Here is a 23368-nt window from a genome sequence, read left to right as displayed (position 1 = left end):
GTGATACCACTTCGGGGGTGAAATAAAACAAACACCCAAGTGGTGCTTTAAAGGACAAATGTCAACACCTATCACAATACAAACTGCATACATTAATAAAACCTGAACTGTATTTTCAACAAAGTTGGCTTAAGTCAATAGTGCATACAAATATAGGAAGCGTTATAATATGTCATCGGAGAAATCTGCTGCCTCCTCCACTTATCAGACACTCCTCATCATCACCTCCTCATTATGTCGTCCACTTAAAACAAAACCCCAACATAAATCCTTATTGCTAAACGTAAGATGAGGTGGAGAGCACAGTGAGGTGTCGGGTTATACACTGTATTATACTCTATGAAGAAGTGAGGAATGGGGAAGATGGAGACTCAGAATGATCCTGCTAAGCTTCCTGACAGATCGTCCCTCATCCCAGAGCTTCATCCACTTCTACAAAGCCCACCACCCCTCCATGCTATTTCTGCTTGTTCCTGTGAGCTAAATAGAAAAGAGGAATGAAGAGCGGGAATTCCTCTCTGTGCTGTTTTGTGTAAGGAAGACCCCACAGCATAGTAGCTGGTCTCCCACCAGCTCAGGGTGGATTGCAAATTAGACATGGAGCATACAGAGGGGAACCAGGGAAATGCAGGATACAAGTCTTCGAACAGCCAGAAATTGTGTTCCTCCACACGTACATACAGGACAGCTGATTCTGACAATACAGTTACCCTTTAAATAGATCCGTATGACTTGATGAGGCTTGTGTGCTTACCCAGAGAATCCATGTCAAAATGACTGTTATCCTTTTGAAAGTTTTTTACCACCTACCATAATAACATGTTCATTTTTAATAAGTGGATAATAATGTCGTTATGACATCTGTTTTCAAAATAAGTACACCAACGTTATCAGGTCTAATAGATTTACTAATGTATGCAGATGGCATTGTGCAATCTGGTGACCGTTACTCTTTATATACAGTGTGCAGTTTTAAAAATGAAGAGCCTCATGAGCATGTCATAAGATTGAAGGAGTATTTCCGACTAGCTCAGAATCCCAACAGGACACTTGGTTTCTGTCTGAGTAATGGAGTTCTGTGGGGAAGTTTAGTGTGTCCAACAGAAGGTTTCCAGGCTTACTCCCTAAATATAAGCTAAAAATATGACAAACAGGATCTAATCTCCAATCATCGGTCCTGGATCAGTGCTGTAACCACTAGAGATGAGCCAGCGCTAAAATCTTTGTGTACTCGTTACTCGAGTCCAGCAAATCGTAATACTCAGGTGCTCGACCCAGGAAACGAGTATAATGGAAGTCAATGGGAAACTCAAGCATTTTTTCGGACGCCTGGAGAGCATCTTAAAATTGCTTAAATCAATGGAAACCGCTCTGAAATGGCATGGGGAAGACCACTGGAAGCATCTGTAAATCGCCGGTCACTGCTGGGAAAAATGGTGTCAGTCTTACGCCACTTTAACGGACTGACAATAAAATGGACAAAATCGAAGTTAAAATGGATTTTACTGGAAAAATGTAAAGAAAAAGCCTTTCCAGGATAATGATCTAAGGTATAGGAGTCCAAAATAAATAAGAGGAAAAAAAAAAGCTCCTGCACACCTTGAGCTATGTTCACACGCAGTGTTTTTGCACATTTGCATTGCTTTCAATGGTAAAAAAAACATTCAACAGGAAATGTAATTTTATCATTTTAATACCTTATCTGGCCATGTGGTGTGTGAGACTTGTTCAGACACACCTTGTTTTATTTATAAAGAAGGGACTCAGTTTTTATTTCCAGGTCCATCACTATTTGTAGAGGGCCAGCAGTCAGCCCTCACTAAGCTGTTTTTGGATGCCCACCAGCCAGCTATGCATTGCATAGCTGTATATTGCTACTGCAATATAATTTATCCACCTGAGGTGGGCACATTTTCTTTTTTGTATTAATACTGTAAAGTTTGAAACTTGTAGGGCCAGTAGGCAGCCCGCACTATTTTTAGAGGGCCAGCAGGCTTTTTGTGGACAGATAAGACCAAGATAGTTTTTTTGGTAAAGCACATCATTCTAGTATTTAGGCCTCATTCCATTTACAGTACAAATAAAAGAGCACAGTATTTATCACATATGGTGGAGGTTCAAAGATATTTTGGGGTTGGTTTGCTGCCTCTGAACCTGGGTGCCTTAACTGTGTGCAAGACATGAAATGTGAAGATCCCCAAAGGATTTTGTGTCGCAGTGTAGTGCTTGGGGTCAGAAAGCTGTGTTTACATCCTAGGTCAAGGGTCTTCCAGCAGGACAATGACCACAAATATACTTTAAGAAGTAGAAATAGATGAAAACAAGGCACTAGAGAGCTGAGAAGTGGTAATTCCAGCTCCAGTAGCGTAAAGTCTCCCACCACTACCTCTTACATACAGATGCTGCAGAGAAACTGTGAATGGACATATTAAATCAGTTATCTTGCCTACTTTGAGGAATTTTTGAGTACAGACCACTGTAAAAAAAAAAATGAATCAGTCAATGAGTGCATGGAGAAAAGCCGCAACATGGCTTGGCGTTTATAATGCAATAATCCCTGACTAGATGCCTGTCATACGCTATACCAACTGCTACACCTAACCGTAGAAAAATTGCAGATAAGAGTGGTATTATTGTAGAATATAGAAGGGCTCTGAACCAGAAAAGATTTTTTTTTTATTGTAGGTGGCAGCAACAAAATCTGTAGGAACGCACTATTGCCAGCTTTGATGAATTTCAGAGTACAGCTCACCGTCAAAACATGAATCTGTCAGAGTGCATTCAAAAAAGCTAGTACAATGATAATTTATAAGGCAATAATCCCTAAGTAGATGGCTGTAATACGCTATCCCTACTACCACACCTCATTGTAGACGAATTGCAGATAAAAGCAGTATTATTATAACAGAATAGAATCTATTTGAATTAGCCGTGAAAAAAAGGATTCGTATAACGTAGCAGTAGCAGCATCAAGGACTGTTATTTCATCAACCCTACTGGGTAATATAGTGGAGCATTTCGCATCTACTCAGCCTGATATGAAGGAGACCAGGATCTTCTGTACTTGCTGTACAAAGTCTCCTGTCTCAGCCCACTATAAGACACTGGATCATATACTAATAGAACCCACCTGCTCTTTTGGTTTCCAAAAATGTTCCCTCAACTGGAAGGTGGAGCCTCAGAAAAGCATTTTTGCCCATTACAAAGGAGTTGGTCTCTTTTTCTGGTAAAGCGTATGCACGAAATGCAAGGGATGCCAAAAATTAGGAGGCAATCCAATACCCCTTTGAAAAGATGTAGTGGAGGGCCTCAAAACATTTTTTTTACCATTATTAAGGAGTGGGTATCCTAGACTGGTAATGCCTATGCACTTAGCATGGGCTGAAAAACATTTACTCCTGCGGGACATACATATTTACAAAATGTTTGCATTAGGCCTCTAAACATTGTTAATGCGGGCATCATAAACACCCTTAAAAAAAATTATAGCGAGGGTAGCATGCTCACCCTGTTGATATGGTGGTAGAGGAGGAGAAGAAAGATGACATAAAGATGAGTTCCTGAAGCGTATACCCATGTTTGGTTGTAAAGAGGTGCATGGAAATAGACCAAAAAAAATCACACTGGATTTTAGTTTGTTCCGCTGCTGTCATCCGGTGGTGTAGAGAAGTCTGGCCCAATCCAACCCTTGTTCATTTTGATAAGTGAGCTTGTCAGCATTTTGAGTTGACAGGGCGGATGCTCTATCAATTATAATATCTCCAGCGACACTAAAAATCCGCTCTGACAAAATTCTAGCGGCAGGCCAGGCCAGGACCTCTAAGGCTTAGGCCAGGGTCACACTACAGCGTAATACGGACGAGTGCTAAGCGATAAAAAATCGCATAGCACTCGGACCAATGTTAATCTATGGGGCAGCTCCCATCATCCATTTTTTTCTCGTCCTTATTATACTTGGGAGTGAAATCGCAGCATGCTGCGATTGTCCGCATATCTTAGCTGAGAAACGCCAATGCAAGTCTATGGGTGCAAGAAAAAAATCACACAGCACACGGACCATGCGTGTGACTTGCGAGAAATTCTCAGGCATTGGGCAGGTGACAGGAAATTGTCTCAGCCATTATTTGCTCATTTTGCAAGTGTGTGAGAAAATCTCACCATACGGATACTTTTTTGAGGAAAAAAATGCATCCTGGCATTGCACATGGATGACATATGGATCACCATATGGAGAACATTTGTGCGAATCTCGGCAGACATAATCGGACAGATTTTTTTATACATTGTGTGTGACTCCAGCCTTAGAGAGAGAGTTTATGCCATGTGTCTAGCTTGGATACCCAGTAGTTGTAAGGCACAGAAGAATCACAGAGGACGCTGGTACGGGTCTGTAAGGTGTTCTTGCACCTTCCAAAACCCTCATTATCACAGTATCCCGTGAATCAGTGCTTGGGTGCTGGCAGGGCCTGAGAAAACTGTCCCAGAACTTTTGAGATCGTTCACCTGCCTCTGATGCATCTGGTGTGTGTGTGTCTCCCTCACCTCCTTTACTTGATTGTCCAAGGAACTTTGACCTCTGCCACCAGCTTTGCCTGATAAGAATTAAAAAAAAAAATCCTTATACTAGGGTCTTCTGGTACTGCAACATTTTATTAGACCTCTCTGCCACGGAAAGGAGAGATGTAAAGTTCTCTTTGTAGCGTGGGTCTAGAAGAATGACAACCAGTAATAAGTGTTGGCCAAAATGCATACATTATGAGGGTCATGAGAAAGGCAGTGGAACATAAACTCAGCCATGTGTGCCATACTGCGAACAGCCAAGACTTCCCTGTCCCCGCCAGGAGGACAACTGTCCATGTTCTCCTCGTCTTCAGGCCTTCCACACTGAACAGACAAGATGAATGTTGTGTGGGTAGTACCGTCTGTAGCGCAGGCAACCCACTCCTGTTCCTCCTCCTCATCACCCAATCCGCTTTGAGAAGATAAGAGGCTGGGCTGTGTAGCATCAACCAGTATAGTTTGTTGCTCCATCTCCACTTGCTCCACTTACAAAGCCTCCTCTTCAAGTGTGTGCACTGAGCGTTTCAGTAGACAGAGAAGCAAGACAGTGATGCTGATTATGGCATCATCGCCGCTCATCATCTTGGTCGAGTCCTCCAAAATTTTGCAGAACTGCACAGATGTCAGACATCCATGCCCACTCATCAGCGCTTATGTGCGGAAGCTAACCGGAACGCCGACGGGCATAAGGTAGCTGGTATTCAACTACTGCCATTTGCTGCTCACAAAGCCATGCCAACATATGTAACGTTGAATTCCAATGCGTGGTTACATCGCACACCAGTTGAGGAGCTGGAAGTTGCAAACTCTGCTGCAGCACTACTAGGACAGTGGCAGCTGGAGCTAACTTGCGGAAATGGGCACAAATGCGGCGTACTTTCACAAGTAGCTCAAGCAGACCTGGGTAGGTTTTGAAAAAACGCTGAACCACCAAGTTGAGCACGTGGGCCAGGCATGGTACATGAGCAAGGTTGCCAAACTTCAGAGCTGCAACCAGGATATGGGGATTGTCACACACGACCATGCCTGGTTGGGGTTTCAGGGGCGAGAGCCACAGATCAGTCTGGTCTGATAGTACTATCAACAACTCCGCGGCGGTGTGTGGTTTGTCACCTATGCAGATTAGTTTCAGCAGAACCTGTTGCCGCTTGGCTGAGGCAGTGCTGCAGAGCTTCCAGCTTGCGACTGATGTAGATGTTTCAGAGATGGAGGGTGAGGAGGAGTAGGTGCATGATCTGCTGTAGAAGGTGGGGGAAACAATGATTGAATTGGGGCCTGCAATACTCTGTGTTGGTAGCACATGTTCATCCCATGGTCCAACTGGATCCCTGCTTCCACAATGTTCACAGAGTGTGCCGCCAGGGAAATATAGCGTCCCTGGCCACAAGCTCTTGTCCAGGTGTCTGTAGTTGAGGACCTTCCCAGTAACGGTGTTGGTCAGGGCACGGTTGATGTTGTGAGGCTCGTGCTTGTGTAAGGCGGGGTCGGCACACTGGGAGAAACAGTGGTGATTTGGGAACGAGTACTGAGGGACGGCCACTGCCATGAGGTGGGTGGTGGCTGCGTATTTATGCTTGTGTTTCAAGGACTAGGGTAGGGACAACTGAACGCTGTGCTGCGACAAGGACGTGGATACTGATGGTGGGTGCAAGTGGAGGCACCCACCATCAGCTGTAGGCATTTTCACCTACATCATGGACAGGGGATTAGCCTGCACATAGAGCAGCAGAAGAGGCAGTGGTGTCACCCGCACACACTGTTTCTGGACTCCGGCGTTCGTCCCAAGTAGTTGGGTGCTTTGATTGCATGTTCCTGAGCATTCTGGTGGTGGTCAGGCTGGTAGTTGTGCCGCCCCTGCTGATGTAGGCATGTGTCAAATAACTTTTTTGGGGTTAATTGGACTGTCTTTAAAGAAAAAAAGCGCCAAACTCTGGAACACCCAACCCTTGGCTTGGCAACTTTACCCGTGTTAGTGCTCTGGGGAACAATTACCCACCTTGTGTCTCTGGCCACACCACTGCCTCTTCCTGGCTGTTGTGGTTCTGCAGATGCCTCCCTCTGTTCGCTGCTGTCCGCTCTGCATGTCACCATCCCAGGTTGGGTCAATGACTTCATCGTTCACCACGTCGTCTTTCACTTGCGCACCCTTTTCCTCCTCCTCACTTGCTGATGTAACAACATCATTTGTTGGCAATTGTCTCATCATCATCCACCTCTTGTGACAGTAATTTCATTTTTCCACCATTGCCTTCTTGTGAGCGTGGCTGTTCATATATTTGGTCTTCTCTACATACGATCTCCTCATGTCTCACTTGAAATGGGTAGGGTGAGAGGCCAAAATCTATTAATGGAAATGTGAACAGCACTTCACAGAGTCCAAGTATGGGATCACTCATCTCTGGGCAATCTGCATGGTGAGAGGAATCAGAATCAGGGTGAGGATTATGTGGTCCAGAATCACGGCTACTGAGACTGGACCGTGTAGAGCAGGGGTGTTAAACTGCATTCCTCGAGGGCCTCAGACCTTGCGTGTTTTCAAGATTTCCTTTGCATTACACAAGGTGTTGGAATCATTCCGTGCAGGTGATTAAATTATTACCTGTGCAGTACAAGGAAATCCTGAAAACATGACCTGTTAGTGGCCCTCGAGGAATGCACCCATGGTGTAGAGAACAGGGTGGTGCTGGCAAATGGACTAGAAGCATTACCTGCTATCCATCGAACAACCTTTTCACAGTGGTCTGGCTTCAAGAGTTCTGTGCCCCCCTGCAAAGTGGGGCAGCAAGCTAGATCAACATGTGTGTTTGTTGTACTTCTGCAGCAGGCACAATTTCACCTTCAGCATCACGCCCATTCCCTTACCGCTCACCTTGCCCATTTGAGATTACGCATGATATATCCCTGTTGAGAAAACCTTGCTCACAGGACAGGAAAATTGGCCCATGTCAGATAGACTTCTTGCACTGTGTTATCAATATAGCAATGCTGTTTCTAACCGGACAAGTCTGTCTTTTTTGTTTTGATGCACAACTGGTGCAGTATAAATTGCGTATAATATTTGTCTGCTGAATAAAATTGTCAGGAATACTAGAATATATAAATTTGCCCACCTCACATGAACTTGTTACACTGCAGAATCAATATAACAATGCTATTTAGATCCAACCAAATCTGGCTGTATGCTTGTGATGCATAACTGTCGCAGTAAAAATGGTGTATAACATTTCCCTCCTCAAAACAAATTGCAGGATTAAGAGCAAAAATATTAGCTTTGAGAAGGGCTTCTGGTATGAGTTGCGGCAGAAAAGAAGGAAGTGCAATGAGCCATGTCTTGTCCTACACTATCCCTTCACCACAGTCTCTCCCTAAGTGCTGCTAACAGCAGTATACTATTAATTTTCATTAGCCCTAAGAAGGGCTGTTTTTGTAATTGAAAGAAATCTAAATGTGGTTGAATCCCTGCCTATACTCGGCTACAATTCTGTCCCTCTTTCAGCAGCATCTCTGTGCTCTGCCTGTTTCTGGGTTACAGTGTGCCAAGCATAGTGTCACAGGTCTTACAGTGCCTTGCAAAAGTATTCGGCCCCCTGGAACTTTTCAACCTTTATAATAATAATAATTTTATTTATATAGCGCCAACATAACCTTTTCCCACATATCATACTTAAGTTCAAACATGAAGATACCAAATGTAAATTTTTGGTGAAGAATCAACAACAAGTGAAACACAATTGTGAAGTTGAACTAAATATATTGGTTATTTTAAATTTTTGTGGAAATTCAAAAACTGAAAAGTGGGGCGTGCAGTATTATTTGGCCCCTTTAACTTAATACTTTGTTGCGCCATCTTTTGCTGCGATTACAGCTGCAAGTCGCTTGGGTATGTCTCTATCAGTTTTGTACATCAAGAGACTGAAATTCTTGCCCATTCTTCCTTGGCAAACAGCTCGAGCTCAGTGAGGTTTGATGGAGATTGTTTGTGAACAGCAGTTTTCAGCTCTTTCCACAGATTCTCGATTGGATTGAGGTCTGGACTTTGACTTAGGGTACCGTCACACAGTGGCATTTTGATCGCTACGATGGCACGATTCGTGACGTTCCAGCGATATATCCGTGACGTTCCAGCGATCTCGCTGTGTCTGACACGCTCCTGCGATCAGGGACCCCGCTGAGAATCGTACATCGTAGCAGATCGTTTGAAACTTTCTTTCGTCGTCTAGTGTCCCGCTGTGGCGGCATGATCGCATGGTGTAACAAAGGTGTGCACGATATTGTATACGATGTGCACATAGTAACCAACGGCTTCTACATCGCACATACGTCATGAAATTATCGCTCCAGCGTCGTACATTGCAAAGTGTGACAGCAGTCTACGACGCTGGAGCGATATTGTTATGATGCTGGAGCGTCACGGATCGTGCCATCGTAGCGATCAAAATGCCACTGTGTGACTGTACCCTTAGTCATTCTAACACCTGGATACATTTATTTGTGAACCATTCCATTGTAGATTTTGCTTTATGTTTGGGATCATTGTCTTGTTGGAAGACAAATCTCCGTCCCAGTCTCAGGTCTTTTGCAGACTCCAACAGGTTTTCTTCAAAAATGGTCCTGTATTTGGCTACAGCCATCTTCCCATCAATTTTAACCATCTTCCCTGTCCCTGCTGAATAAAAGCAGGCCCAAACCATGATGCTGCCACCGCCATGTTTGACAGTAGGGATGGTGTGTTCAGGGTGATGAGCTGTGTTGCCTTTACGCTAAACATATCGTTTGGCATTGTTGTCAAAAAGTTCGATTTTGGTTTCATCTGACCACAGCACCTTCTTCCACATGTTTGGTGTGTCTCCCAGGTGGCTTGTTACAAACTTTAAATTACACTTTTTATGGCTATCTTTGAGAAATGGCTTTCTTCTCGCAACTCTTCCATAAAGGCCAGATTTGTGCAGTGTACGACTGATTGTTGTCCTATGGACAGACTGTCCCACCTCAGCTGTAGATCTCTTTTTTGGAAATCATTTTGTATCCAAATCCGGCTTTAGACTTCTCCACAACAGTATCACGGACCTGCCTGTTGTATTCTTGTATTCCTTGGTCTTCATGATGCTCTCTGTGCTTCAGACAGAACACACAGATTACACACAGGTGGATTATATTTATCATCATTAGGCATTTAGGACAACATTGGATCATTCAGAGATCCACAATGAACTTTTGGAGTCAGTTTGCTGCACTGAAAGTAAAGGGGCCGAATAATATTGCACACCCCACTTTTCAGTTTTTGAATTTCCACAAAAATTTAAATAACCAATACATTTCGTTCAACTTCACAATTGTGTTCCAATTGTTGTTGATTCTTCACCAAAAGTTTACATTTGGTATCTATACGTTTGAAGCATGATATGTGGGAAAAGGTTGAAAAGTTTGCAAGACACTGTATAGACCTAATGATGGTATGCAGCCAGCCAGTCACAGTAATGCCACAACCCGGCATTACAGTGACTGGCAGGCAATCCCCGTATTGGATGTCTAAAAAACCGCCAAACATGGGGTGGGACTTGAGCTGCTGGAGCATTCACAAAATACTTGCTGAGTAAAGAGCATGACAAACTCACTGATGCTCGAGCGAGTAACAAGTAGTAACGAGCACGCTTGCTCATCACTAATAACCACTTCTGTACATGACCTCAGAAGTGTTTACTGTTCAAGTATTTGATTTTACAAGCTGCTTTATATATTAGTATTTGTAATTGCAAATAACCTAACGATGGCTGAGCTGCAAAGACACCATCATTGTGCCTCAGCATAGACACACACCCCACTACCCACTAATGCATTTTTTCCCCAAACTTCACGGGCATATATTGCAATGTTTGACAATGAGATCATTAACCTCCGTTATGGGAAGATACCTTCTGGCCTTTATCCTTCGATCATGTTGTCATGATGTATCTGGAGCCAACTGGTGGTTTGGATCTTATATTAAAGAGCACTGAATATAATCCTGCCTCTATAGTGCCTTGCCTCCAGCTGATAGGCCCTTTGATATACTTTCTAATGATCAGCATATCGCAGAGCTTGTCTGAATGGACTGCACTTCAAAGCAGCATCCAAGAAGAGAGGAGAGTGAAATCTGAGCATCCATACTCAGACTGCTGTCACTTGCCAAGATGTAGCCTCGCCCCCACCAGTGAGGTGCCCTGCTGAGTCCTGTCCCCAGATCGGAAGTAGTGGAGCCAGAATCAAAACAGAAGGATGTGACCCACACAACAATGAGCTTACAGGAGCATGGCAGGTACTAAAAGTGTATTAGAAAAGAGTTTGGAAGAGTTAAAACAAATGAAGCGGGCTAAATTAGTAGTGGAAAACCTTTTTAAGTATTGCAGTGTATTGGGAAACTGAAGATTTCTCCTTATGAAGGCCAGCCATTGGGAGGCTGATGATAGTCCGAACTGACAACTGCCACCTTGAAGTCTGTCGCAGTAGAGAGTGGCATTTAAGAGGTTGCATTGATGCGATGGAAATCAGCTCCTAGTGCAACACCACTTTTGGCTGCCAGCTATCTAACACAGCAGGCACCCACGCTTCAGGTTTAAAGTGTTAAAAGGGGTTTTCTTATGAAGACATTCTCATAAAGTATACAACTTTGAGGGAAAAAAACAACTTTGCAAGTAAACAATATTGAGGAACAGTATTATTAATGCTTGCAAGAGTGGCTATTATATTAAAAATGGATTATTTTTCTAAGGCTGTTTTCTTTACATGGAAGGATTTTTTTTCTCTCCAGTTTTGAGTACCAAAAATGGTTTTACATTGAGTAATAAACATAAACCGGGAAACTTGAGACAATCAACTGTTCACATGGACTGATACAAAATTAATACAGTGGCATGTAAAGGTTTGGGCACCCCTGGTCAAAATGACTGTTATTGTGAACAGTTAAGGAAGTTGAAGATGAAATGATCTCTAAAAAGCCAACGTTAAAGATGACACATTTCCTTTTGTGTTTTAACCCCTTAGTGACAGAGCCAATTTGGTACTTAATGACCAGGCCAATTTTTGCAATTCTGACCACTGTCACTTTATGAGGTTATAACTCTGGAACGCTTCAACGGATCCCGCTGATTCTGAGATTGTTTTTTCGTGACATATTGTACTTCATGTTAGTGCTAACATTTCTTCGATATTACTTGCGATTATTTATGAAAAAAACGGAAATATGGCGAAAATTTTTAAAATTTTGCAATTTTCAAACTTTGTATTTTTATGCCCTTAAATCAGAGAGATATGTCATGAAAAATAGTTAATAAATAACATTTCCCACATGTCTACTTTACATCAGCACAATTTTGGAAACAAATTTTTTTTTTGTTAGGGAGTTATAAGGGTTAAAAGTTGACCAGCAATTTCTCATTTTTACAACACCATTTTTTTTTAGGGACCACATCACATTTGAAGTCATTTTGAGGGGTCTATATGATAGAAAATAATGAAGTGTGACACCATTCTAAAAACTACACCCCTCAAGGTTCTCAAAACCACATTCAAGAAGTTTATTAACCCTTTACGTGCTTCACAGGAACTGAAACAATGTGGAAGGAAAAAATGAACATTTAACTTTTTTTTGCAAACATCTTAATTCAGAACCATTTTTTTTATTTTCACAAGTGTAAAAACAGAAATGTAACCATAAATTTTGTTATGCAATTTCTCCTGAATACGCCAATACCCCATATGTGGGGGTAAACCACTTTTTGGGCGCACCGCAGAACTTAGAAGTGAAGGAGCGCCGTTTGACTTTTTCAATGCAGAATTGGCTGGAATTGAGATCGGACACCATGTCACATTTAGAGAGCCCCTGATGTGCCTAAACAGTGGAAACTCCCCACAAGTGACACCATTTTGGAAACTAGACCCCTTAAGGAACTTATCTAGATGTGTGGTGAGCACTTTGAACCCCCAAGTGCTTCACAGAAGTTTATAACGTAGAGCCGTGAAAATAAAAAATCGCTTTTGTTTACACAAAAATGATCTTTTCGCCCACAAATTCTTATTTTCACAAGGGTAACAGGAGAAATTAGACCACAAAAGTTGTTGTGCAATTTCTCCTGAGTACGCTGATACCCAATATGTGGGGGTAAACAACTGTTAGGGCGCACCGCAGAGCTTGGAAGAGAAGGAGTGCCGTTTTACTTTTTCAATGTAGAATTGGCTGGAATTTAGATCGGACGCCATGTCGCGTTTGGAGAGCCCCTGATGTGCCTAAACAGTAGAAATCCCCCACAAGTGACCCCATTTTGGAAACTAGACCCCCCATGGAACTTATCTAGATGTGTGGTGAGAACCTTGAATGCCCAAGTGCTTCACAGAAGTTTATAATGCAGACCCGTGAAAATAAAAAATATTTTTTTTTCCACAAAAAAGATTTTTTAGCCACCAAATTTTTATTTTCACAAGGGTAACAAGAGAAATTGGACCCCAAAAGTTGTTGTCCAATTTGTCCTGAGTATGCTGGTACCCCATATGTGGGGGTAAACCACTGTTTGGGCGCACGGCAGAGCTCGGAAGGAAGGAGCGCCGTTTTGGAATGCAGACTTTGATAGAATGGTCTGCGGGTATTATGTTGCGTTTGCAGAGCCCCTGATGTACCTAACCAGTAGAAACCCTCCACAAGTGACCCCATTTTGGAAACTAGACCCCCCAAGGAACTTATCTAGATATGTGGTGAGAACTTTGAATGCCCAAGTGCTTCACAGAAGTTTAGAATGCAGAGTCGTGAAAATAAAAAATATTTTTTTTTTCACAAAAAAGATTTTGTAGCCCCCAAGTTTTTATTTTCACAAGGGTAACAAGAGAAATTGGACCCCAGAAGTTGTTGTCCAATTTATCCCGAGTACGCTGATGCCCCATATGTGGGGGTAACCCACTGTTTGGGCGCACGGCAGAGCTCAGAAGGGAGGGAGCACCATTTGACTTTTTGAGCGCAAAATTGGCTGTCGTGTTTGGAGACCCCCTGATGTACCTAAACAGTGGAAACCCCCCAATTCTAGCTCCAACCTTAACCCCAACACACCCCTAACCCTAATCCCAACCTCATCCATAATCCTAATCACTAACCCTAACCATAATCACAACCCTTACCCCAAAACAACCCTAATGTCAACCCTAACCATAACCCTAATCAAAACCCTAAATCCAACACACCCCTAATCCTAATCTCAACCCTAACCTCAAACCTAACCCTAATCCCAATACACCCCTAATCACAACCCTAACCCTAATCCCAAACCTAACCCTAATCCCAAGCGTAACCCTAATGCCAACCCTAACCCTAATACCAACCCTAATCCAAACCCTAACCCTAATGCCAGCTCTAACCCTAACTTTAGCCCCAACCCTAGCCCTAACTTTAGCCCCAACCCTAACCCTAGCCCTAGGGCTACTTTCACACTTGCGTCGTTTGGCATTCTGTCGCAATCCGTCGTTTTGGACAAGAAACGGATCCTGCAAATGTGCCCGCAGGATGCGTTTTTTGCCCATAGACTTGTATTGCCGACGGATCGTGACGGATGGCCACACGTCGCGTCCGTCGTGCACTGGATCAGTTGTGTTTTGGCGGAGCGTCGTCACAAAAAAACGTTCAATGAAACGTTTTTTTGTACGTCGCATCCGCCATTTCTGACCGCGCATGCGTGGCCGTAACTCCGCCCCCTCCTCCCCAGGACATAGATTGGGCAGCGGATGTGTTGAAAAACTACAGCTGCTGCCCACGTTGTGCACAATTTTCACAACGTGCGTCGGTATGTCGGGCCGACGCATTGCGACGGCCCCGTACCGACGTAAGTGTGAAAGAAGCCTAACCCTAAGTTTAGCCCCAACCCTAACCCTAAATTTAGCCCCAACCTTAACCCTAAATTTAGCCCCAACCCTAGCCCTAACCCTAGCCCTAACCCTAGCCCTACCCCTAACCCTACCCCTAACCCTACCCCTAACCCTACCCCTAATTTTAGCCCCAACTGCTGTTCTCCTGCCGGCCGGCAGATGGAGACAGATGGCGGGTGCACTGGGCATGCGTCCGCCATGTTCTGCTGCCGGCGGCCAGGAGGAGCAGCAAGAGGATCCAGGGACCTAGGTGAGTATGCTAGGGTCCCCGAATCCCCCTATTTCTCTGTCCTCTGATGTGCGATCACATCAGAGGACAGAGAATTACACTTTACTTTTTTTTTTTTTTTTTTGCGGTCGCCGGTAAACAGTTAATTACCGGCGATCGCAAAACAGGGGTCGGTAATACCGACCCCGATCATGCTCTTTGGGGTCTCGGCTACCCCCGGCAGCCGAGACCCCAAAGATTCTCCCGGTGCCGGCCAGCGGGCGCACTGCGCATGCGCCCGCCATTTTGAAGATGGCGGCGCCCACCGGGAGACACGAGGAGCATCGGGGGAGCTAGGTGAGTATTGGGGGGCCACCTGGGACCCCTTTTCTCTGTCCTCCGATGTGCGATCACATCGGAGGACAGAGAAATTAAAAAGAGATCGCTTTTTTTTTTTTTTTTTTTGCGATCGCCGGTAAACGGTAAATTACCGGCGATCGCAAATGCGGGGTGGGTTAAAAACCCCCCGAATCATGTTCTCTGGGGTCTCGGCTACCCTCGGCAGCCGAGACCCCGGAGAAAATCGGCCTCTGGGGGGCGCTATGGACTTTTTCCACAGCGCCGTTAATTAACGGCGCTGTGGTTTAAGTACCCTTAGCGGCCGCCGTTAAAAGGCGTATCGGCGGTCGCTAAGGGGTTAAGCAAGAAAATATCTTTCTATCTTGACTTGTTTTGGGATCATTATCATTTGTAGAAGCCATCCTCTTTTCAACTGCAGCTTTTTTTTTACAGATTGCATGTTTGCTTACAGATGTTAGGTTTGCTTCAAGAATTTGTTGAAGTTTCTTTGAATCCATTCTTCCCCCTACCCGTGAAATGTTCCCTGTGCCATTGGTTGCAACACCACCCCAATGCATGATTGATCCACCCTCATGCTTAATGCTTGATGAGATGTTCTTTTCCTGAAATTCTGTTCTTTTTGATCATTGTGGCCAAAGAATTCTATTTTATCATCATCTGTCCACAGGACTTGTTTCCAAAATGCATCAGTCTTGTTTAGATGTTCTTTTACATGCTTCTGACGCTGAATTTTATGGTGAAGACACAGGAGAGGTTTCTTCCTTGAAGGCCATATTTGTGCAGGTGTCACTGAACAGTAGAACAATGTACCACAACTCCGGAGTCTGCTAAATCTTTCTGAAGGTCTTTTGCAGTCAAGTGGGGGTTCTGATTTGCCTCTCCTATGAGCAGCTCTCACTTTAATTTTGCTTGGTCTTCCAGACCTTATCTTGACCCCCCACTGTTTTTTGTTGTTGTTGTAAGCTGCCACTTTTTAATTTACATTTTGAACCGAGGAAAGGGCAACTTGAAAACACTTTGCTATCTTCTTATTGCCTACTCCTGCTTTGTGGACTTCCACCATTTTCAGAGTGCTAGACAGCAGCTCAGAAGAACCCATGGCTGATGTTTTTTGGCGCAAGGTTGGAGGAGGCTGGGTTTTTATAAAGATGGGAAATTTGCATCGCCTGGCCTTTCCTAACGATGATGGTGAAAAAGTCTTAGGGCACGTGCCCACGATCAGGAAATAGCAGCGCTTTGGACGCAACGTGTTTTCACTGCATCCAAAGGGCTGCATTCAGTCACACAGTCTAATCCGCATGTGTGGGATTTACTGCATCCAATACATTTTATTGTGGAAATTGACATGCATCGGCTGTTAAACCCCCACCGTGGGTGAGTTTACACAGCGGTAAATGGAAGCACAGTGGCATGGGATTTCTATCAATCCTATCCATTGTGCTTGTATTGTAGAACTCGGCGCAGGTGAGCTGTGTCCAAAACGCTGCAATTCCTGATCGTGGGCACATACTTTATAGGCTAATGAAGGTCTCAAACCTTGGTCAAATTTTTCTGAGCACACAAATCTCCAATAACAGATAATTTAAAGGAAATCTGTCAGCAGGCTTTTGTTACCTTGTCTGATAGTCACTGCAGTAATGATCACCAGGTGAGAAGACCTTTATTAGAAGTAAACTGCACACATCCGGACATGTGGCACATAGTTGAATTCAGTGTTTAATCCTTACCTCATGCTGTTCTCAGATTACATAGCAAAAACCTACTGACAGATTGTATAAACGATCCAATCAGCTGACTCCTTCATCATCTGATCAGCGTCCTGTTTCCACGGCTGAATGCTCATTCCCTGTCATAGGCCCAGTTTCTGACAAATCTGGGATTCATTGATTGTGAAATGAAGAGGTAGAAGTGGATGATGTGTATGTATAAAAACTACAAGGTATTTGGTAGTTTGGTTTTTCTAAGTATTTGACTTTTCTGGATCTAAAACACTGATGGCACAGAGCACAGCCACTCATACGTAAGGGCCATAGCTTTATGATTCTGATGACTTCATGGTTTAGTTCCTTAAATCCACTTTTAGAACTTTGAATGTTTGCCAGTCTGACTTGTAGGCTTTTAGGACTGGTTTTACCTTTGTCTGCAGAGCACTTTATTTTGGCGTAGCCCTAACAAATCTTTATAACGGCCATTTAGAAGCTGCTGCCTTGACCAGAGGGCCACACATGGGATTTATGATCTGCTATCTGATGTTATGAATGACCCTCTTTATACACTAAATTTGGGTTTGTCATTTGTTTTATTATTCCATTCTTCTTTTGCTTTGAAGCATTTGAGAGTAATGAGATTGACCTCATTGTCGCCCATTTCTATTCCAGGATTTACAAATTCTGCACGTTGGTTTATTAAAGGCTTTCTAAGGCCAAGTTGGAAAGCTTTCCCAAGTAAAGCTTATGAAAAAAAAGCTACAATTAAAGGCAATCTGTCAACTGATTCATGCAGCCCAAACTGCAGGCAGCATGAATAGCACATCGGCTGTGCCATGTATGTTTTACTCTGAAACGGTGTAGAGAGCGGAAATCCTTGAAATAGCTATCCGGGGATTGGGTGTTTTGGCAGGTGAGGCAGGGTGAGGCAGGTTCCTTTAGGTTTCACCCCACCCTGCTCCCTTAGGCTACTTTCACACTAGAGTTTTTTTAATTCGTCGTTTTGGGCAAAAAATCGATTCTGCAAAATGTGCCCACAGGATGCGTGTTTTGCCCATAGACTTGTATTAGCGACGGATAGCCACACGTCGCGTCCATCGTGCACTGGATCCGTCAAGTTTTGGCGGACCGTCACGAAAAAAGTTCAATGTAACGTTTTTTAGTATGTCGCGTCCGCCATTTTCTACCGCACATGCGTGGCCGGAACTCCGCCCCCTCCTCCCCGGACTTCAGAATGGGCAGCGGATGCGTTGAAAAACTGCATCCGCTGCCCACGTCGTGCACAAATTTCGCAACGTGCGTCGGTACGTCGGCCCGACACTTAATGACGGACCCGTACCGACGCAAGTGTGAAAGTAGCCTTAGACTGATAGGTTTCTCCTATATGTGTGTTTATGAAATGACAAGTATGCCTATAGTAGATGCTGCCGTTGGTTGCTCTCTTTGACAAGTCCCTTGCATGGTCTCCTGCCCGGCTTCTCAAAGTATGTAAAATGTGCCCGGGTGCAATAACACAGCCAGACTCTAATTAATGCTGTCCATGGCTTGAGCAGCGTGATCTGTACACACTAGTCAATCTCTCTCCAGAATAAAAGGGCAGAAAACAAGGGAGCAATAGTCTTGAAGATATCACACATAAGAATTGCTTTAGATTTAGTTCCCTCTTTCTTTTACAGGGCAATCATACAATATTTATTTATTGTATTTTCCATATTATTTTTCAGGTGACATACAGCATGTTTGGTGCTTCAAGAAAGAAGTTTGTAGAAGGGGTCGAAAGTGACTACCATGATGAGAATATGTATTATGGCCAGTCCTCGATGTTTCCACATCGGTCGGAGAAAGACGTAAGTTGGATGCAACTTTTTTTTTTGTCCATTCTGATCACAATTTAAAGTATTCATTAAAGGGGTATTCCCATCTCCAAAATCCTATCCCAATATGTTTTAGGTATAATAATAACAGCAAATACCATGTATACTCAAGTATAAGCTGACCCGAGTATAAGCCGAGGCACCTAATTTTGCCACAATAAACTGGGAAAACTTATTAACCCCGGGTATGCAAGGTCCCCTCATCCCTATACTGGTATTCACGGCCTTCTCATCCCTATCCTGGTATGCACGGCCTCCTCATTCCTATCCTGGTATGCATGCTTCCTCATTCCCATCCTGGTTTGCATGGTTCCTCATCCCTATCCTGGTATGCACGGCTCCTCATCCCTATCCTGGTATGCATGGCTCCTCATCCCTATCCTTGTATGTATGACTCCCATCAGAAAAACATAATCAAAATAAACCATCCTACTTACTGTCCCTGTGTTCCCTCACAGTTCCAGTGCAGCAAAAGCAGTGGTCGGCCGATCACATGTCCCGGCTACTTAAGGTAATGAATATTCACTGCGCTCCACGCCTATGGGAGTGGAGAGAAGAGAATATTAATTTCTCTTTAAGTAGCGGGAACAGGTGATCGCCCAGCTGCGGCAGAGAGTCGGCGGCTGCGGCTGACACTGTTTGCGCTATTAAAGAGAAATTAATATTCACTGCCAGTGCAGTGAATATTAATTTCTCTTTAACACTGGGCACAGTAGTTACCCGCAGCCGCCGGCTCCTGCCTCCTGTGACCCGCTGCTCTGCGGCTGCTGTTCCCCCTCCCCCTCATCTTCTGGTACAATGACTTGAGTATAAGCCGTGGGGGGCGGTTTGAGCACAAAAAAAGTGCTGAAAAACTTGTCTTATACTCTAGTATATACAGTACCACCAATTATAAATGTATAGTTTTTCTGATTCACTATGTCTCTCTCCTCATGTGCAGGCATTGCAGGACCTTAGGTATCCATGGTAACGACCACCAGCAACTAGCTAACTGTCTCTAGATCAGTAGTCATAACCATGGATATTTAAGGTCCTGCAATGCCTGCACATTAAGAAAGAGAAGAACTATACCATATTTCTAATTGGAGGTATTTTCTAATATTAGCATTATTACACCTACTACGTATTGGGATAGTATCTTGGAGATGGGAATACCTTGTTAAGCACACCCTGGAAAGTAGACTTGGTTACAGACTTGTTCTACCTCTAGGCTTTGTTATTTGAGCTGGAAGGGCGTTTTGCCATTAAGTGAAGCTTTTAGGAGATGACATCTATATTATTATAGTCTATTCTAATGTTCGACTAGTGAAAAGTGTATAAAGAAAAATTATCATCTAAAAGATGAAACTGATGCTGAAGACTTAAAGGGAGTCTGTCACCCCCAAAATCGTATATGAGCTAAAGCATTCTGTAATGCTGTAGATAAGCCCCCGATGTAACCTGAAAGGTAAGAAAAACAGGTTAGATTTTACTCATCCAGGGGCGGTCTGGGCCGATGGGCGTCGCGGTTCGGGTCCAGCGCCTCCTATCTTCATACGATGACGTCCTCTTCTTGTCTTTCTGCTGCGGCTCTGGCACAGGCATTCTGATTTGCCCTGTTGAGGGCAGAGCAAAGTACTGCAGTGCGCAGGCATCGGGAAAGGTCAGAGAGGCCCAGCGCCTGCGCACTGCAGTACTTTGCTCTGCCCTCAATAGGGCAAATCAGTACGCCTGTGCCGAAGCCGCAACAGAAAGACAAGAAGAGGACATCATCGTATGAAGATGGGAGGCCCCGGATCGCAACGCCCATCCGGACTGCAGCGGGACCAGGGAGCTGCCTTTCAAGTAGAGGAGGATGCAGCTGGATTATTCTGACAGAAATTTGTGCCTTAACTCACCTTAAAGGGAATCTGATTGCTACTAATTCAATTTTTTATTTATTTCCAGATGCTGGCATCTCCATCACCATCTGCATCGGGTCAGCTGTCCCAATTTGGGGCTAGTTTATACGGGCAACAAAGTAAGTTAATTACTCAAAGCGGCTGTCCTAAGATTAAAGATTTTAAGATAAACTCTGGTTGGTTGTTTTCTTTTTTTGTTTGTATGTTATTGCTTTTCACATTATGATCATTACTAATCACAGGACATGTGATGACTTCCAGATCAGTGTCTGTCCCAACACTGAGACAGTCACTGATCACCAGAACTGGAGACTTGTGTCTGCTGTTTGAATGGAGCTCCAGTGCCCATGCTCAACCGCAGCTTCATTCACTTTTTTATGGGTCTCCCAAATAAATCCGTGTACTGCACTTGGCAATCTCAGACAGTCTAATAAAAAAAATAAGTGGGGTGGCCATCTAGCATGCACACTAATCCCTTTTTCAAATAAGGGCCAGAATTCTCCCCCTTCTGGTAGTTCTCAGTCCTTTACCTAATGATCGGTTCCATCTATCTTGGATGTTTCTTCATCCTTCCTAATCACTACAGAAGCAGTAAAGTGTGCTTTCTATGCAGTGGCTGCTACTAGGTTTCTGAGCATGACTCTCTAATCTGATCCATACTATTGGGATTCAGTTTCATTATAACACAATGTCGATAAATCCCCCCTTAACTTGACTCTGCAAAGTTAGGCCTCATCCAAACGTTAATGTTCACTATACTTGTATCTATTTTTTTTTCATCCACGCTAAACACATGGAGTAAGTCCTTTTTCTTCTGGCAGCATGGATAAAAAGTGCCAATACAAATCTGTGGGTCAGTGTAAAACATGTACAGCACACGGATGGCATCCGTGTGCTGTCCGTATTTAAAGTGGTTGTCCACTACTAGGACACCCCTTCTCATTCCTCATGTGTGTGTGCATTACAATAAAGACACTTATACTCACCCCCCGGTGCCAGTGCTGTTTCAGCAATGTTGGCACTTGCATTCCCGGGGGTCACTTGAGGTTGTTGCGTCTTGTGAGCCCCATGCCCAGTCAGCACTGGCGTCACATTTTTCCCACCTTTGGACAAATTGAACATCAGGAAGTCAGAGAGGAGTTGCAGTCCTTACTTCCTGTTGATGATCAAAATGTCTAAAAGTGCGGAGAGTGAAGCTGTCGCAGGACTTACATGATATAACACCCTAGCGTGAACCACGGGAACACGGATGTTGTCAAAGCTGGATCAGCGCCAGCACCGTGGGTGAGTATCAGGGCTGTGGAGTCGGTCAGCCAAACCTCCAACTCCGTCTCAATTTCCCTGACGTCGACTCCCGACTGAGACCCCTTCATACATGACTCATGTTTAAGTGATACTTTTATTGTAGTAGAATGGTACTATCAGGCTTTTCATCACCATTATGATACAATAATCAAGCCATTTCCTGTTCACTCTAGCAGTTCTGAGATGTATGCAGGGCTGCAGGCATTCCGTCCCAGTGCCTTTTCCCTCTGATCTGTAGAGAAGGAGCCTCACTACTGAGCATGTACATCAAGTGCAGCACAGATTCGTTTCCACTAAAAGCCGAGATTGATAGATCAGGAACAGAACAGACATTTATAGGACATTTCATAACTTTCCCAAATTCTTCAGAAAAAATATTCCGCATATACTGCATTGAACTAATATACCCAATTTATTATAGATTTTAGGAGTCGGTCCATTTTATACCGACTCCACCAAAATGGACACTGACTCCACAGCACTGGTAAGTATGTGTTTTTATTTTAACGAGGCCAAACATGAAGTATGAGAAAGGGTTGCCCAAGTAGTGAACAACATCTTTTATATTGCACAGTATAGGGATGCTTTATTTATTTATCTGTTTGTGAAAAACACTCGAGACACACTGATGGTAAAAATGAACACCCGAACCATACATTGATGCAAAACACTGATGACATCGGTACCATTTTTTTCAAGTACACGGATATGTGAATGGGTCCTTAGTCTATATACAGTGGTGCTTGAAAGTTTGTAAATCTCTCTGTTTTCCATATTTTTGCATAAATTTGACCTTAAACTAGATTTTTGAGCAAGTCCTAGAAGTAAAAAAAAAAAAAAATGTATCGATTGATTAAAAAAAAAATTTGCTCCTATTTCACGTGTGTATGATCTGAAAAAGTATGTGAGTCTTTCCTTTCAGTATTGGGTGTGCCCTCCTTGTACAGTAATAACTGCATCTTGACTTTTCCATTAACTGTTTATTAGCCCTGCACATCAGCTTGGATGAATTTAAGCCCATTGCTCCCAATAAAACCGCTTAAACTGTTATGTTGGTAGGTTTTCTCCCAAGAAATACTTGCTTCAAGTTCAAGTCCTTCACAATTTTTTTGTAGGAATAAGATCAGGACTTGGCCTTTTCAAAATTTTTGCTTTGTACTTTTCCTCCTCTTTTCTAGAATGACGTGTGTAATATTGGTAATGACCCATGGTCTCTTGATACTAAGTTCATTGACAGATGTCCTGACATTTTCCTTTTGGAATTTGCTGATAAAATGAATAATTCATTGTTACATCATTGATTGCATGCCTTCCTAACCCAGATATAATGAGCCAAGCTCCAAGAATGCAGTGTCTTTTTAACACCAAAAACTTATTTTGGTCTCCAGGATCTACAAAAATTTCTTCCAATAACCTTTTGGCTTGTCCAGGTGATGTTTCACAAACTGCAGATGAACGACAATGTTTATTTTGGGGAGCAGCTGCTTTCTCCTTGTAATCATGCCATGGATGATAGACACTTGAATATTAATATTAGCTAATGTGAGAGAGTTAATACTAAACTCCTTAAAACTTATTTTTTAATATGTTTTA

The 23368-nt window shown here is 43.5% G+C and overlaps 1 protein-coding gene across 1 annotated transcript in view; it reads left to right on the top strand.

The window, feature by feature from the left end:
- The window catches only part of CNOT2 (CCR4-NOT transcription complex subunit 2), a 106275-nt gene that overhangs the window by 33515 nt on the left and 49392 nt on the right, over positions 1-23368 (top strand). The window contains exons 2-3 of the mRNA XM_069764613.1: positions 18441-18563; positions 20517-20589. Of these exons, the coding sequence (XP_069620714.1) occupies positions 18441-18563; positions 20517-20589 (196 nt within the window). The remainder of the gene's footprint in view (positions 1-18440; positions 18564-20516; positions 20590-23368) is intronic.

The sequence above is a fragment of the Ranitomeya imitator genome, chromosome 4, assembly GCF_032444005.1.
Source record: "Ranitomeya imitator isolate aRanImi1 chromosome 4, aRanImi1.pri, whole genome shotgun sequence".
Lineage (NCBI taxonomy): Eukaryota > Metazoa > Chordata > Amphibia > Anura > Dendrobatidae > Ranitomeya > Ranitomeya imitator.
This window is presented reverse-complemented; position numbering and strand designations above follow the sequence as displayed.